This window comes from Bos mutus, chromosome 15 (genome assembly GCF_027580195.1).
Source record: "Bos mutus isolate GX-2022 chromosome 15, NWIPB_WYAK_1.1, whole genome shotgun sequence".
NCBI lineage: Eukaryota > Metazoa > Chordata > Mammalia > Artiodactyla > Bovidae > Bos > Bos mutus.
In genome coordinates, this window is record NC_091631.1 from 8,635,156 (window position 1) to 8,653,535 (window position 18,380).

The 18,380-nt window shown below is 38.8% G+C and overlaps 1 protein-coding gene across 2 annotated transcripts in view; it reads right to left on the minus strand.

The window, feature by feature from the left end:
* The window catches only part of TTC17 (tetratricopeptide repeat domain 17), a 129,879-nt gene that overhangs the window by 57,015 nt on the left and 54,484 nt on the right, over positions 1 to 18,380 (minus strand). For both annotated transcript variants that reach the window (XM_070383533.1, XM_070383532.1), the window contains exon 16: positions 17,133 to 17,319. In XM_070383533.1, the coding sequence (XP_070239634.1) occupies positions 17,133 to 17,319 (187 nt within the window). The remainder of the gene's footprint in view (positions 1 to 17,132; positions 17,320 to 18,380) is intronic.

The following is an 18,380-nucleotide window of genomic DNA, read 5'->3' on the forward strand; positions in this document are numbered from 1 at the left end:
TGGAAAGGGTCGAGTGTGTGTGGGCCCTGGAGGGCTACCAGGAAAGAAGCCATAAAGAGCAATGGTAGCTACTTTCTTTCTCCAGATTCCCCTGAGATGCCAGAGGTTGCAGTTGCCTCCACTTCTGTCTTCACCACTGAGCCCTTGTAGGTAAATGTGGGAAACAAGCACACGAGCGTTAAAATAAAACAAAGCAACGACAACAACTCCATACACCCAACTGTCTGAACTTTACTATGAAGAATAGCATGTCTCTTAGAAGCAATTTTTAATTAGGATATAAATAAGCATGACTAGTAAAAGCCGAGAGGAAAGAAAACGATGACAATGATACTGATAATTTAAAACATACACTGTTTCTAGTGAATGTTCTCTGTCTTTAACTTTGGTGAATTTGCCTCTAAAGCATTATTTACCTTGACACAAGCCGGGTAAAGCAAAAGGACAGACCATTTAACTCTGGAACCCGGTGAAATCCTAGCTGTGTTTCCTGCAGTTGATTTCGTCCTCCAACCTTTGCATCTCTTATTTTTCTCTCCCACCCTCTATTATAAAAATTTAATTGGTTTCATCTTTTTAAATGTCTGCAATATTTAAAAATGCTTTATAGGTCATTTATAAGATATGATATGCATAAGATCCTGAAGCTAAAATTAGTCCTTCTGCATGACCTTAAAGCAGACACCCTCTTGAAGCAAGCCTCGTGAATTCTAAGAATGTCCTGCCCTCCAACTCAGGAAATCGGGCCAGCACCTCTGAGGGAGAGGGTATAAAAGGGGATCAGGGAGAAATAGGGGAATTAAGGGAATAAGTAGTTTATTTTAAGCTATTTCTAGGAAGTAGCCAAAATCAAAATGATCAAGTAAAAATTACATGTTTTAAAATTAGAACTGTTGATTTGAATTTTCTTAGGTTGATGGTTAAAACCAGACTGGTTTAGTATTCTGGTGTGATTTCCATGATTAACTAGTCTAATCACAGAAAGTCATATTGCCTAATTCCTGAATGACACCTTCCAGTTGCCAGAGGCAGAACTGAAGAACTTCAGAAAAAATAAACATATCTATTCTTTGGACTATAGTACAGGTCTACTCCAGCTAAAGAGGAACTGAAAACAGTTGCCTATATAAGAAAAATATTGCTTGTCTTCTCAGCAAAGGTAGAGATAATGTTCTCATTAAAGAAATACAAGGAAATACTGAAGAAGGAAAAATGGAAAGATACCTAACAAGTAATAAGTATCTTCTGTGCATATGGCTATTATTTCTTGCTAATGCAAAAATGAAGAGATTCTGTGGCTTAGACTAACCTTGATAGGCTTTTTTTTTGGGGGGGGACTTCATGATTTAAATGAAATGCTTTATATAACAAGGTCCCAGATGAAAATGGAAACACTGTCCTCTGCTTAATGTTCTGTATTTGCTTGCAAAGAATTTAGCACCCAATTCAAATCCTGGCAGTCTGGTTTTTCTTAGAATTAAGAGAGGACATGCAGGAGATATAAGAGATGTGGGTTCGATTCCTGGGTGGGGAAGATTCCATGGAGGGCATAGAAACTCACTCCAGTACTCTTGCCTGGAGAATCCCAGGGACAGAGGAGCCTGGCAGGTTTTAGTCCATAGGGTTGCAAAAAGTTGGACACGACTGAAGCAACTTAGCATGCACACAAGCAAGAGAGGATAAGGCAATACCAACTGAGCATTCAGAAAACTAAGATCATGTCATCTGGTCCCATCATTTCATGGCAAATAGATGGGGAAGCAATGGAAACAGTGAGAGACTTTATTGTTTTAGGCTCCAAAATCACTGCAGATGGTGACTGCAGCCATGAAATTAGAAGATGCTTGCTCCTTGGAAGAAAAGTTATGACCAACCTAGAAAGCATATTAAAAAGCAGAGACATTACTTTGTCAACAAAGGTCCATCCAGTCAAAGCTATGGTTTCTCCAGTAATCATGTATGGATGTGAGAGTTGGACTATAAAGAAAGTTGAGCACTGAAGATTTGATGCTTTTGAACTGTGGTGTTGGAGAAGACTCTGGAGAGTCCCTTAGACTGCAAGCAGATCCAACCAGTCCATCCTAAAGGAGATCAGTCCTGAATATTCATTGGAAGGACTGATGCTGAAGCTGAAACTCCAATACTTTGGCCACCTGATGTGAAGAGCTGACTCATTTGAAAAGACCCTGATGCTGGGAAAGACTTAAGGCGGGAGAAGGGGAAGACAGAGGATGAGATGGTTGGATGGCATCACTGACTCAATGGACATGAGTTTGAGTAAACTCCGGGAGCTGGTGATGGACAGGGAGGCCTGGCGTGCTACAGTCCGTGGGTTCACAAAGAGTCGGACACGACTGAGCAACTGAACTGAACTGACTGAACTAAGCATGAAACTTCAAAGAGAGTATTTCTGGTTCTGGAACAGCTATGAGATCTTATCAACATCCTTTTTTTGCAGTTAGAGTACTGCCTGTATAAATTGGGTTATTAATATTAACCTCCCCTACAAGGGTATGCTGGATAACGACTAAATATTTAATACACCATGTCTAAGCCTAAGTCTCCTAAGGGAGAAAGGCACAATTTATTCTGTGCTAAACAGATTTTCAGAGTAAACTAAGTTCTCGGGAACTCCTATCATGACTAGGGTTAAAGAAATCTCCTACTTTCTCTTGTTAATTCTGTTTACAAAGGTCTTAGAAGATTATTTTTCAACTGGAGTTGGGAAACCACCTACTTATTAAAAAGAATTCTTCTCTTTTGAATCTCATAAGTTGGTAAAGAGATTCCTGGGTGGATTAGGAATCCTTTAGGGTTCCTTAGGGTTTGTTATAATGAAGACATGCTACAAAACTGAGGCATCAACATTTTGTAAGAGCAAGTAACTAATTTTCTATTTATTTCTCTAGTAAGAAATCTATCTTTTAGGAAAAATGGTAAGATAAATTGTGAAGTGGACAAAAGTGTATCTTTGAATTAATCACCATTGCTAAGCAAGATTATTATTTTTTAAATTAAATTTTATTGCAGTACAGTTGCTTTACAAAGATTACTTTAAAATACCACCAGGAAAATTTAACTGTGGGCGGCATGTGGGGCTTGGGACCACACTGAGCACAGGTAATAATGAAGAAGAAGCCTTACTGCAAATGGATTCCTTTATGATTTCTACCTCAAAGTCTTATAGACCTTGTTCTAAAAAGAAGCATTCCATGGCATTAACGCAAATCCTGCCTAGATACAGCCTTACCATATGAACTTGGGCAAATCGACTCTCTTCTCTGCATCTAGGTTCTTTACCTGAAATAGATAAGCTACTGTCCAACAATAAGAGGAGTCTGAGTCAACACCACTGCTGAAACCACGGTGAACATAAGCACACAGAGCTCCTTGAATTTAAGTGACCCTGAGACAAGAGAATCTGCCTCGCCTCCTCTACCCTGGGCTGTCCTCTGCTTAGAAAGATGAGAGAAAGCATTTCAACAGTCGCAATGGCTCAGACTTGTTCTCATTCAGCAGTTCCTGCTAAATGAGATTCTTACAGGAGGTTTAAAAGTAATGGCTATGTACTGGCTGACCTTAACTGCCAGAGAGAAAACAGATCATATTAAAGACTTGAAATCAGCAACCTCAGGATTATATAGGCATTCCCTCATGGTGAGGTGAATGAGTCAGAAGTGAGTTTAAAAAAGAAAAACTAGCAACGAAAAGTATGTGACCTCAAAATGAAATGAGAGCAGGGGTGGGGAGATAAGAGAGAAATTCTTTTCTACTATATATTCTAGAGTTAAATTCTCTCCTGGGGAACAGTGTTCCCACATGGCGGGGGAATCTGATTTGTACTGGTGTGTACAGACGTACACGCCCTGCCTCCTTTTAGAGGAGAAGAAGGAGAACGAGCCATAAATCTGGTCTCCTTGTCCTGCATGTGGCATTCCCTAAGTGGCTAACGTGTAGGGTGCCAAGTCAGCACCAGCTGAGACATAGACACCGTGACACGTAGGCTGTGAAAGAAACGGCTCCAGTGCTGGAATCGAAGCTCTCCAGCGCTGTAACTTCCTCCAGAAATGGGGAGATTAGGTTAGATCCCTAAACAAGGGGATTTAAACATTGAGTTTACTAGGAAAGATTTCCCCACGCAGCAACTACATAAAGAAGTTAACTGTCATAGGTGCCATTATTAGTATTAAATTTAAAAGTCTGTTTTACTTCGGCCTAAGGAAATGGGTTTTGAGCAAGAATGTTGGGCAAACAAATCCAATAGACTTCTCCCACTTACCGATTTATCTATGAATGTTAGTTTTTCAATGAGGGTCAACAAGGACATTTGTTTGTAATTTTCAATAAAAACAGTGCAGACGGGAGGTGGGAAAATACAGGCTACCTATTACATGTGTCAGCTTCTAGTGGACAGGTGAGACGACGTAATTCCTTTCCTCTGCCCCCTCCCATGGTGTGGGAGCCGCAGGCCTTAACAGATCTATATATGCATGGCAGGAAGTGCTCTGTGCATACAGCTCATTACCGTCTATTACCAGGTATTCTCAGTAGCTCAAACTTGAAATGCCATTAGATAACTTGCCAAATGAGCACATTCTCAGGGCTAAACATTGGGAGGAGGGTGTGCAATGCATGGGCCAGCATATGGAGATGAAAGAAGGAATGGTCCCTGCTCTCAAGGAGTGAGGAAAGTCCTGTAGGAGACCTCTGTCTTGTACACAAATAACTGTAACGGCAAGTCAAGGAGCTGAAGGAGAGATGGTGGGATGACTGCTCATGCACTGCTTATGATTAAGGGATCAGGTAAGGCACGTGGCAGAAGTGGGCCTTGAAGGATGGGCAAGATTAGAATTTTTATAAAGGGAGGGAAGGAGGGCACAAGGGAGAGTTATGGGGGAAAACTACTGAGAACAACACAAGCAAACACATGGAACCAGGAAAGCAGGGTGTATTCGGTAGAGAAAGCAGGCTGTCCACAACAGCATCATTGTGTGTCATGCGTCATGGTTTGGTACAATTTCCACTGACGCTGCAAAAGAGAGAATGATATTGAAGTCTCTGTGTTGTCAGTGCGTTTAAATTAAGCACCCATATTTGAGTCCACCACAGCTCCTGTAGGAAGTTGGCTTCATTCAATTCTTAATGCCTAGAGTAAGTCTATACACAAAGGGCAGGGATGAGGGAACAGGGGAGGGCTTAGGAAACTTCCCAGCTACTCACAACCTTTGTGGTTTATATTTACCTCTCTTTTCTCATGCTGAAAGTGTTTACAGTCACCTGCTGGTGTCAAGGAAAAAAATCTAGTAAAAAAAAAATCAACAGACCTTAACTCTGGTCCTCTTCCTCATATGGAGGCACAGAGAGAGGCAAAATGGGAAAGGGACCTACCATTAGAAGCCCTTGTTGCTTCCATATGGCCAGTGTACTGTAAATCAAGTATAAAGCATTAGAAAAATAAATGATAATGTTTCCTTTTGCTTTATGTCACCAAAACGAAATTGGCCTGGAGGCATTCACCTCAGTTGCCACTCTGCACATAAGAACATACTTTCCAGGACTCTGCTCTTTCCCAGTTTTTAACATTTATGCTTTTTAGGCAGTGTACAGTGAGAGATGGTGACTTGTTTGGTTAAGTTTTCCTATAGTTGTATTTCATGTCATCAAGGGAAATTGGCTGTATTGTCACAGGTGTATCAGGAATCAGAAGACTTGATTGACACCACACTCCCTGTCAGCTGCTACTACTCTTTCTCCTAAAATGTGATATGCTTTCTTTTTTTTAAAAATATTCATCGCTTTGGATATTTGTGATCTCACTGGGTTATTAAGTAATGCCTGACAGCTAAAGCAGTTTAAACTGCTTTGAGAGTGGCAAATTTTGAATGTCAAATTTAGATTTGTTGTTATAAAAATCAACTAAGTGAGAAATCCAAAGCTGTGTTATTTTCAACAGCTAAGAATTCTGATTTAAATTTCTCCTGTATTTTAAATATCATAATTAAATAGACTTTGATGGTTAAGAAAAAGTAACAGATTACTGACATTTTCTTGGTCAAAGAACACAACAGTTTAGTATGAAACAAATTCAACTACTAGTAATGCCTAACAATGAAAGAAAAAAAGGGAGGAAAAACCCAAACCAGCACATATATGACCACACACATGTACATGCCAGGTTTCCTCAGTCCTGAGTATTTTAAATCTCACCAGTGCTCTTTTCTAATGATTATCAGGCCCAACTACTGTATTTCCATTAGGCCATGGAACTGAGTTAAAAAAAAAAATCATTCAATGATTATATTTGTAAAGGGGTTTAAGTCCGTGGTACTCAACTATTTTAAACAAGAGCTCCAAAACTGGTGAAAAGTGGAAGTCGCTCAGTCATGTCCAACTCTCTGCGACCCCATGGAATAGTCTATGGAATTCTCCAGGCCAGAATACTGGAGCGGGTAGCCTTTCCCTTCTCGAGGGGATATTCCCAACCCAGGGATTGAACCCAGGTCTCCCACACTGTGGGCGGATTCTTTACCAGCTGAGCCACCACAGTAATTCATTTCAACTAGTTGACTGGTTCACAATGTACAGAAAGAATTTTCTGAGGTATAGGTCACTAAAAAAAAAAAAAAGCCCTCTCTAATGTAGCATGGATTTGCAGTACATGTGAGAGAGGGAGAGGAAGTTCTGCCAACTAGAATAATTTTTTGAATAGGGAAGAGTCATGCAAATGCTTGCTATGTGAGATAGCAAAGCTTAACGTCACAAACTCAAGTATCTCCAAAAACATCTGCTACCATGAACGGGTACTGAAGATACAGAAAGAAAGACAGCATCCAATGAACTTGCCTAACTTCCTTCACACAAGTATTCATAACAAGGTGTTAGGCCCCTTCAGCTCCTATCAGGAGACACGTACAACTGCAGTGACAAACCACGTTAAACGCCTCTTGTTCAGTAATCAACGAGGGCGGGATAAAACAGACCCCACCTTGCTCATCCATTTTTCTTGCTGGTGTGTACCATCACTGTGACCTCAGTGATGTGAGTGTTGGAAAAAGTTCCTGATGCAGAATGGAGTCTAAACACAAAGGGTGACGTCTCAGTAGAACTTTCCAATCCTATCTGCAGAGAAGCGATCACAAAATATGATGAACAATGCCTTCCAGGGGGTTATTTCCATACTACATACACAGCATAAAGGAGGAAGACTTAATTTACATGACCTAGACTTAATTTAAAAGACGCTTACTCCTTGGAAGGAAAGTCATGACCAACCTAGACAGCATATTCAAAAGCAGAGACATGACTTTGCCAACAAACGTCCGTTCTAGTCAAGGCTATGGTTTTTCCTGTGGTCCTGTATGGATGTGAGAGTTGGACTGTGAAGAAGGCTGAGTGCCGAAGAATTGATGCTTTTGAACTGTGGTGTTGGAGAAGACTCTTGAGAGTCCCTTGGAATGCAAGGAGATCCAACCAGTCCATTCTAAAGGAGATCAGTCCTGGGTGTCCTTTGGAAGGAATGATGCTAAAGCTGAAACTCCAGTACTTTGGCCATGATGCTGGGAGGGATTGGGAGCAGGAGGAGAAGGGGACGACAGAGGATGAGATGGCTGGACAGCATCACTGACTTGATGGACGTGAGTCTGAGTGAACTCCGGGAGTTGGTGATGGACAGGGAGGCCTGGCATGCTGCAATTCATGGGGTCGCAAAGAGTTGGACATGACTGAGCAACTGAACTGAACTGAACTGAGACTTAATTTACAAACTCAAAAATATAATTCACTTTCTTTTGGACATGCAAAGAAACATGGAAAACACTGGCAAAGACCATTCGCACACCTGAAGTTGTTACAAACTCTGTAACTCAGAGAGATTATCTTAAGAACTTCGCAACTTCTTAAAGAAAAGCATTCTATAACTGAATGACAAGCTGCAGTGTGAAGCTGACTTCAGTAAGTGCGACTGCAGTGTCTCACGTAACCATATAGTTGCTGCTCTCATTCTCAGTCCTCTTAGAGCAACACAGCCAAGCTGCAGTGACTCAGCTCCAATAGTCCCAGAAACAGAGGATAAAACCACTTGTCCAGTGTTTATTACATACAGGGGCTTAGAATACCCTCCTGACAAATGCCTTACTTCTTCACGAACCTGCCAAATTTTTAAATTTTTTTTACCTACTTTCTTATGTTTCCATAACAAGTGAAGTTTTTAAGTCTTTCTTCAGTTCAGTTCAGTCACTCAGTCGTGTCCAACTCTTTGCAACCCCGTGAACTGCAGCATGCCAGGTTTCCCTGTCCATCACCAACTCCCAGAGTCCACCCAAACGCATGTCCATTGAGTCGGTGATGCCATCCAACCATCTCATCCTCTGTCTTCCCCTTCTCCCGCCTTAAGTCTTTCCCAGCATCAGGGTCTTTTCAAATGAGTCAGCTCTTCACATCAGGTGGCCAAAGTATTGGAGTTTCAGCTTCAGCATCAGTCCTTCCAATGAACACTCAGGATTGATTTCCTTTAGGATGGACTGGTTGGATCTGCTTGCAGTCCAAGGGACTCTCAAGAGTCTTCTCCAACACCACAGTTCAAAAGCATCAATTCTTTGGTGCTCAGCTTTCTTTATAGTCCAACTCTCACATCCATACATGACTACTAGAAAAACCATAGCCTTGACTAGACGGACCTTTGTTGGCAAAGTAATGCCTCTGTTTTTTAACATGCTGTCTAGGTTGGTCATAACTTTTCTTCCAAGGAGTAATGTCTTTTTATTTCATGGCTGCAGTCACCACTACTATTTACATGCTATTTAAAGAATGATTCTTGGCATCATTAACTATTTGCTTTAAAGTTATTTTAGTTACACAGTGACAGGATGAAACACAAGTTATATGGTTTAGAATCATGCCATTAACTCCAAATTAATCCAACTGTATACAGAACACTCACTTTAAATATTTCTATTATCCTAGAATTTATTGTTTTAGTATAGCTATCTTGCTATTGTACAGAAAATACTTTTGATAAACTGAGATCACCAACTGATTTTCTAAACTGTTAAACCCAGAGCTTTTCACACTATTCATTCATCCATTACTGTTGTAATTTTTCCATAGGTATCTGTACCTTTATTTATGCAATGTTTTTCTTTAAATGGACTCATTGTTTAATCTTACAATAATTTATGTTAAAAGGGAAAATAAATATCACTTTTCAAGAATGATAGGTTTGATGTGCTGGTTATATAATTCTTCCAATGCCAATCAGAATAAGTTACGAATACTAAAATTAAAAAATGTTACTCAATACCACCTAATAGCTTGTGCACCTCTGGTGGTATCTGTATTTTAGAAGCCAATACAAAGCATACTGTTAATTTCTTTTTCCTTCTCAAACCCTCTGTTCCTCTGACGTTCAAGACCTAGCTCCCTCTTGGTTCTCCCAGGCCCCTCTCTTTACTCACTCTTTCCCTGGCTCTGCTCCTTAAATGTGAGTATTTTCTAAGACTCTATTCTTGTACTTTTCTTCTCACCATGAACCTTCTGATGGAACCAGTGGCATCTTGGAATGAACATGTCTACCACTGAACTTATTTTCCAGCCCTACATCAATGCATGGATAATTTCTTTTCCACATTCCTCCTCTTAATGACACTGACAATTATCCAGTTAGCAAAATTAGAAACCTCTAAAGTCAATTCACATTTTTAGTCTAGTGTTTTCAGCCCTTCCTTTCTCAATGTTATCTCCAATTCCTCTGCCCCTCTTCATACTCATTTGACAACTGGCCTCTTATTCCACTGAGAAGTAATCAGAAGTCTCACCATACCGACATCTCTACCCATACGCTGCACCTTCTCCTATCTAAGGACCCCCTCTACGCTACCTTTGTGCCTTGGGTCCCATCCCCTTCTGTTTATTCAAGAGCTTTGCTTTTATAATTTTTTCTGCATCTTCAATTACTTCCTCTTTACTGGATCACTCCTATAGGAACACAATGCAGTACCTCTTATTTTTAGAACAATAAAACCAAAACCAAATATCTTCGAGCCCACATCCCTGTCCAGCAACCACCCCGTTTTTCTGCTCCTTACCATAGTAAAACTTCTTGGAAGGGTTGGTAGCCATCTTCACCTCCTCATCTCCTCCACAAACCATTAAAAAAAAAACTTTGAGAAGATGCCAGTGACCTCTGTGTTCCAAAATCCAATGCTTTACTCTGTCTTCATCCAACTCAAGCTCATAGGATACGCCCACGTAACGTACGAACGATGATAATATAATTAACCACTCCCTGAAACATTTTCTTCACTCGGCTTCTGGAACAGAATACTTGCCTGTTTTTTTTTATCTTACTGGCTACTCCTGTACTGTTCTTCCTCTTCTTGACCACTAACTGTTGGCTGGAATGCCTAGTAATTAATCATTGATGTACTTTCCTTTTTATGCAATCACTGAGGTAACATCATCCAATTTTGTGATTTTAAACACATTCATAGGTCCACGGCTCACAGATTTTCATCTCTAGCCTGGGCTCTTCCTTGGCCACAATGACAGTTGTGTACAGCAACAGATAAGCAGTTGCTATACATCCAACTGCTTATCCAATACCCTCACATAAGCATTCAGTAGGCAACTGAAACTTAATGTGTTTAAAACCAAACTTCTTTTTCTCCCTAAGCCTGCTCCTCCCTCAGACTTTACTGTCTCATTAAATAGTATCACAAGTACAGCTACCAGATCTTCTCTGTGAAACCCAAGGTTATACAGCAATCTAATGATGCAAAATTCAGAAGCAAACAAAGTGACGTGCTGAACGGAAAGGGGCCATTTTAGGTGTGCTCTTAGGGCTCATCATGACTGTCCCCCATAATAGAGCTCAGATCCAAGTTTTATACAGGCATGTATGTATCTCTCTTGAGGGCTGACACAAGAAATGAAGATTATATCTTCATAAAATGACTCAATAATCTACACATGAATTCTTTCAGTCTTAGAAGTGTACTAGTTTATGACTTGGGGATAAAAGAATTATGCATGAGGCCTTGGAAGGCAGAGGACTCAGATTTCAGTCTCTGTGCTACCAATGACTGGCTCTTTGACTTGAGTAAATCATCACCTTTACTTCTCAATTCATAAAAAGGGGACTTTCTTATCCTCCCTGACACCATCACATAGATACAAAGGATTATTTGGTGACCAAATAATTAAAGCCTTTTAAGTAAAGAAATATAGAAATGTAGACACCTTAAAAACTATGTGTTTCAGACTGTTATCTTTCTTTCTTTTTTAGAGCATATATCTTCACTAACTCTCATCAAGAATGTGATAAAGCAAAGGTCCTTAATTGCTGGTAGCATATCTCGGATAGTCCACAGGAGGGCAGCAAAATGCAGGATTTTTTCTTTAAATGCTGAACTCCACGTAAAACTGCTTTAAGGTACAAGTTATATATATCTACAGAAATTTAGGTAGAAGATCACAGGCTAAAACTAGCAGGCAATGGAACAAGTTATCAAAGGAGATAAGATTTAGGTAAATAGTAAAGAGATGCTAAAAATACAGAAACACTATAAAGACAACACAGGATAATTCTTTCACACACTGGAAAAGATATTACAGCTCATGTAGGGACTCCCTTGGCGGTCCAGGGGTTGAGACTTCACCTTGCAATGCAGGAGGTGCTGATCCCTGGTGGGGCAGCTAAGCGCCCACATGCCTCACAGCCAAAAAGTCAAAACATAAAACAGAAGCAATATTGTAACAAAGTCAATAAAGATTTAAAATGGTCTACATCAAAAAATAAAAATCTTTAAAAAGAAAAAGATCATGTACATGATTTGGAAATTCTTTTTTCTACAATGGAACAAGCTTTCAAATACATATTATAGAGAAACATATATAAAAATTCTAAGTATGTACTGCTGCTAAGTCACTCTGGTCGTGTCCGACTCTGTGTGACCCCATAGACGGCGGCCCACCAGGCTCCCCCGTACCCGGGACTCTCCAGGCAAGAACACTGGAGTGGGTTGCCATTTCCTTCTCCAATGCATGAAAGGGAAAAGTGAAAGGGAAGTCACTCAGTCGTGTCCGACTCTTCGCGACCGCATGGACTGCAGCCTACCAGGCTCCTCCATCCATGGGATTTTCCAGGCAAGAGTACTGGAGTGACGTGCCATTCTAAGTATACTTAGTTAAATTACTAAAGTCTGAGTTCTGTATAATATTTATTCATTTTTCTGAAGACCTGGGCCAATAATTTTAAGTAGGCATGTGTCTCAGTAAATTAAGAAAAGATAAGCAATCAGAAATTAGGGGCTGATGTTTAAATTATATTCAGCTAATAACAATGCCATTGTTAGTGGCATACTTATAAGCATGTAATGAAGTCTAATAAACATAACCTACCATCGGTCTTATGTTTTCTAGTATAAGAAAAGCAATACTGAATGAAGAATACTAAAAGTAAAATTATGCATATCAGATATAATAACAGAAAAACATATATTGCTTAAGTAGTAGAAAGCATCTTTGTTAGATATAACTTTTTAATTTTCAAATCAGTGAAGCTAAAGAATGAAAGGATTTAGAAGTCTGGAGTAATAAATGTGTGGAAAATCCACTATCATAAGTATTACAGATACAATATTCACATTATGCTTATACTGCTATTAAAATTATTTTCCATCTTTCATCATTAGAGAAGATAATAATTACTGCTTCATGAAAGTTCATTTTCTGTGAGACACTGTTATTTTCATTTTTTTACAAAAGTCATTTTTTAGGGTTCTCATGAGCACTCATGAGAACTTACTTGTATTCAAAGCCACAATAAGTTTGACAGATTCCATTTTACTTTTAAAAAGGCCAAGTATGTTGTTATTGGACTTCCCTGGTGGCTCAGACAGTAAAGCGTCTGCCTACAATGCGGGAGACCCAGGTTCAATCCCTGGGTCGGGAAGATCCCCTGGAGAAGGCAATGGCATCCCACTCCAGTACTTTTGCCTGGAAAATCCCATGGACGGAGGAGCATGGCAGGCTACAGTCCATGGGGTCACAAAGAATTGGACACGACTGAGTGACCTCACTTCACTTCACTTTATGCTGTTATTGAAAAGAGTTTGTTAAAGTGGCCAATTCAGTTCTAGTTAACTATAAAATAACAAACCAATAAATGTGGGAAAAAAGTATGTATTTCAAAACTGGCAAAATAAATTGCTTAATCAAAGCTGGAAGCACTAGCTTCTGTTTCACTGTGAACTTGAGAGTGGACAATTAAAAAACCAATCTATTATGTTTTCCTTTCCAGGATCCTTGAAACTGAAATGTTAATATAAAATACCTATAAAAGACAAAGGTTACTAAACAGTATTCAAAGGAGAGAGAGAGATGACGATAAGCAGTTGCTATAAGAACACACGCAACTAATAGTGAGAGTAGTGAAGTCGCTCAGTCATGTCCGACTCTGCGCGACCCCACGGACTGCAGCCCACCAGGCTCCTCTGTCCATGGGGTTTTCCAGGTGAGAGTACTGGAGTGGATTGCCATTTTCTTTGCATAAATGGCAGCAAATAAGATGACTTCTAGATTAATCAAACTTTGGGAAAACTGTCAGATAAGTGATTTTTCACTAAATGTCACACTGTTAGCTATAAAGTCTTTAGAAGCAGGAAAACTGTGTGAGCATAATGATAATGTACTTTTAAGCAGAATGAATCAGTATTCAAAGCTAAATATATTACCTGTGCACATATTACAAAAAATACACACTGAAAATCTGTGTGAAAAATGTCCATGATTATATATGAAAAGCAATAAAATACTTGCTGATCTTAAAAGACTGCTGATAATTTTACCATTTAGTTCATACTACCCAAGAGATTATACACTATATTACACTTGCCGGAAAAAGTGTCTAATGTGGATCTTTAAAGAAAATGATTTATGGAAAATTAATAATAGTGGTCAGAAAAATAGTTTTAAAAACATTTTCCAAGAGTACTTAACTATTTTTGATCTTGAAAAACTTATCTGAAAAGCTTTCAGATTGGTAGCTTTTCAAATAGACTTTCATAAGAGAATTTTATAGGTTGGAAAAGGGTGAACAGGGCAGCTTAAATTATTATCCCAAAAAACTCAATTACAATACAAATTCCTTCATTATTATACGGAAATAGAATAACAAGTCTTGCTGTCTCTGGAGACGTTGGTATAGTCATAGTAAAACCTTTAGACAGATAATATGTCAAAAAAGTAAGATAACTTAAGATTCTTCAATATTGCAAAAATGAAAAAGGGTAGACAGAATCATTTGAAGGTAAAGAAATGCTAATCATTACTCAGAGATCTTGCCTTCTTTTTCATTAAGCATTTAGTAAAGCTCAGAGATAACTGGAATAAATGCAACTTTAGGTTTTAAAATATAAGAAGTTCATCATTTTGATTAGAGGTGTTTGCATCTTTCAATTTCAGCTTTTACAAGTTGGAACTTGGCAAAGCAACCATCAATAAATAAGATTATTATGGAAACAAGTAATACAAAACCACTGTCAAAGAAAACTTTAATACTGAAATTAGTTCAGTATTATTAATGAGTTTTAAACCTAGAAAATGCTACAGCATACATTTCCATTAGGGGTAATAGTATTTTTTTAGGAGTTAAAAGACACTGGATTCTTTTCTAAACCAATTAACTGCAATGTAAAAAGGTCTATTTTTTTAATTAAAAAAATTTTTTTAAACGGGCTCTCTCTGAAAGAATTAAAAACAGTATTCTCTCTTTCCAAGTCAAATTATTCTATTTTATTGTTATTGTATTGGATCCAATAATATTCTTGGAATAAACTGGACTATCAGATACTACAATTTTGAGAAAGATCTGTTTCAAGATAATAGTTTCCTGAACTAGTTGAGATCATGTTCTGGGGGAAAATGCTCAAGACAACTAATTTCCTCTCTTGACATCAGTGACATAAAATAATAATAAATTTCAAAAAACTAAAATACTGGACTTTCCTGGTGGTCCAGTGCTTGAGCCTCCATGCTTCCACTGCAGAGGGCATGGGTTTGGTCCCTGGCTGGGAAAGATCTACATACTGTTCAGGGTGGCAAAAAAAAAAAAAGAAACTAAAATGCTAAGAAAAGAAAAGGCTTTTAGAAAAGTTATCCCTGCTGCTGCTGCTAAGTCGCTTCAGTTGTGTCCGACTCTGTGCGACCCCAGAGACAGCAGCCCACCAGGCTCCTCCGTTCCTGGGATTCTCCAGGCAAGAACACTGGAGTGGGTTGCCATTTCCTTCTCCAATGCATGAAAGTGAAAAGTGAAAGAGAAGTCGCTCAGTCGGATCCGACTCTTAGCGACCCCATGGACTGCAGCCTACCAGGCTCCTCCATCCATGGGATTTGCCAGGCAAGAGTACTGGAATGGGTTGCCATTGCCTTCTCCTATATAGACATAAAACCCTTCTCCCTAGTAACAGAAAAGAATCAAGAGAGGTGAGGGAGATGAGAGTAAATAAAGAAAACAGGAAATAATCTATTAATATAAGCAGCTCACTGAAAAAAGTGAAAATTTGTTTATAAGGCAGTCCTTGGATGACCTCAAAATTTTAAAGACCACAACATATTTCCTAGTATTACGCAAGAAGATTCTTAACCTTTTGAGTCATATTTTGCATTCATCATGAATTTCTAATGACTTACTTTTACGTAAGACCTACTCTGTGAAAATAATCTCATTTAATTCTCTTCAAAAGTATATGAGATTTTACTGTCTTTCATTTTATAGATTAGGACACACTTTACTGAGAATAGAAAGACAGTAATGGCAGAGCCAGGGCTCCAACATGAATCTGTATGCCTCTAGCACTAGCCACTGCACTATACTGCCTGCCAAAACACTATCTCAGGCCATCAACAGTCACATACAAATTCTACTGTAGTTCAGACAGGGCTCAACACTGATCTACAACTGAGCTATGGAGTTATGCTGCTGAGTTTTGTTTCTTCACCAGAAAACTGGGCTCTGATATTTAAAATGACCAACTGCCTTCCATTAAAAATCCTAAGGCAGTGTGGTAAAGTGAATCAAGAAAATCAATTTGGATGCCAAATCTGGTAATTATTGATGTCTTTTGGACAAGTTACTTAATAAAGTGTGTGTCACTTAAAAAAAAATCTGATAGAAGGAGCTGGACTAGTCCTCTGGTCAAATACTGGATCTAATTTGAACATTAAAAGAGCAACTATGTGTGCTCTACAAAAGCAAGGTACTGAGGATCCATATGTATATAAACTGCACCACTCACAATTCAAGTTAAACTCCTTTTTTTTTCTTCCCAGTGAAGATTAAGCAAGTAACTAATCAAATATTGTAGACCTATTATATTCAATATCCTAAGATAAACCATAAATAGAAAAGAATATAACAAAGAATATAGATATGTATAATTGAATCACTTTGCTATACAGAAAAAATTAATACAACATTGTAAATTAGCTATACTTCAATAAAAAGTAGTGAAGAAAAAAAACACCATGGAACTCTTAGGGAGTTCTAATTGATAAATCTACAATGACCTAGATACTAACTCAAATACTTCTAACCCAGGTAGATACACTTCTGCACATGCGCATATACGCGTGGTGGCAGTGGGAGAAAGCAGAAGAATGCATAGCGGATACCACTTCACGTCAGGTGACTATTTTAAAGGTGCAGTAAAGGTCCGCATCACCTTCACTCAAAGACAAGGGGCTGCATCTCAGAGAATGAGGAGAGAAACACTGCTTCAAATCTCATGGCATAGTTTGAATTCGTGGCAGAAAAAAATTTCCTTTGCCATTCAGTTATTGTAAAACATCAGAGATTTTGAGAGGGGAAAAAAAATCTTACAGCTCATCAATCCCAACTGAATAATATACTTTAATCAGCCTTTCTCAAACTAGGGTTCTGGGAGAGAACTAATAAGCCAAATGCTCCAGAGTATTTATATAGAAAACAATGAGTTAATTTCTTTTCTATGTATCTAGAATTATGCTAGTTAAGTAAAATCCTTGGGAAAATTAAGAAAATGATTTTCTGTGTTCTGTTGATCAAAACAGGAATCCCAACTGAACTCGTTATTTGGCCGGGATTAATGGCTGCTTACCACTGCAAACAGAAGAGGTGATGTTGTACAGAAAAGGATAAAACTGCATACAGCGAATTAGCTTCAGGCTGTTCTCACACTCTGGGCATTTGGTAGTTAATTTCAAAGCCTGTCTAAAGGCCTCAAGTGCCCCACTGATATTCTTCAGAGCAAGGTAAGCATTTCCCAGGCTCAAAAAGGTCAGGGGCTGAAAAGAAAAAAAGAAAAATCAGCAAAATGTTAATGAATTAATATTTTCCGAGAGTTACAAAACCTTTACAGTTTTTGTCTTTTGGCTTTTTTTTTAGGTTATCCTATAAAAGTTACCCCAGCTGTTTACATCAGCTAATTCTAAACTATTTAACATAAATTTACTTTTTACCTTTTTACTAAGATAAAAATTACATCAAGTGTGTAATGTACATTAGTCTTAACTGTACAGCTGTAACCACCACTCATCTAAAGATATACAACATTTAGAACATTTCTAGTACCCTGAGAGGCTCCCTTGGGCCACCCCACCCCCAACTCCAGATGTAACCACTGATAATGATGCTGTGACTTCTATCACCACAGATTACTGCCACCTGTTCTTGAATGTCACATAAATAGAATCAAACAGCATGTTCCCTTGTGCATGTAACTTGTACCCTTCTGTGGCTTCTTTTACTCAACCAAACCTGTAAAGCTTTTTTTTGGGTATACTATATTTTCACTCTTTTTTGAAAAAAAAAAAAAAAAAAAAAAACTGATGTGTAATGTAACCTCAGATATGCAGATGACACCACCCTTATGGCAGAAAGTGAAGAGGAACTATAAAAAGCCTCTTGATGAAAGTGAAAGCGGAGAGTGAAAAAGCTGGCTTAAAGCTCAACATTCAGAAAAGGAAGATCATGGCATCTGGTCCCATCACTTCATGGGAAATAGATGGAGAAACAGTGGAAACAGTGTCAGACTTTGTATTTTTGGGCTCCAAAATCACGGCAGATGGTGACTGCAGCCATGAAATTAAAAGACGCTTACTCCTTGGAAGGAAAGTTATGACCAACCTAGATAGCATATTCAAAAGCAGAGACATTACTTTGCCAACAAAGGTTCGTCTAGTCAAGGCTATGGTTTTTCCTGTGGTCATGTATGGATGTGAGAGTTGGACTGTGAAGAAGGCTGAGTGCCAAAGAATTGATGCTTTTGAACTGTGGTGTTGGAGAAGACTCTTGAGAGTCCCTTGGACTGCAAGGAGATCCAACCAGTCCATTCTGAGGGAGATCA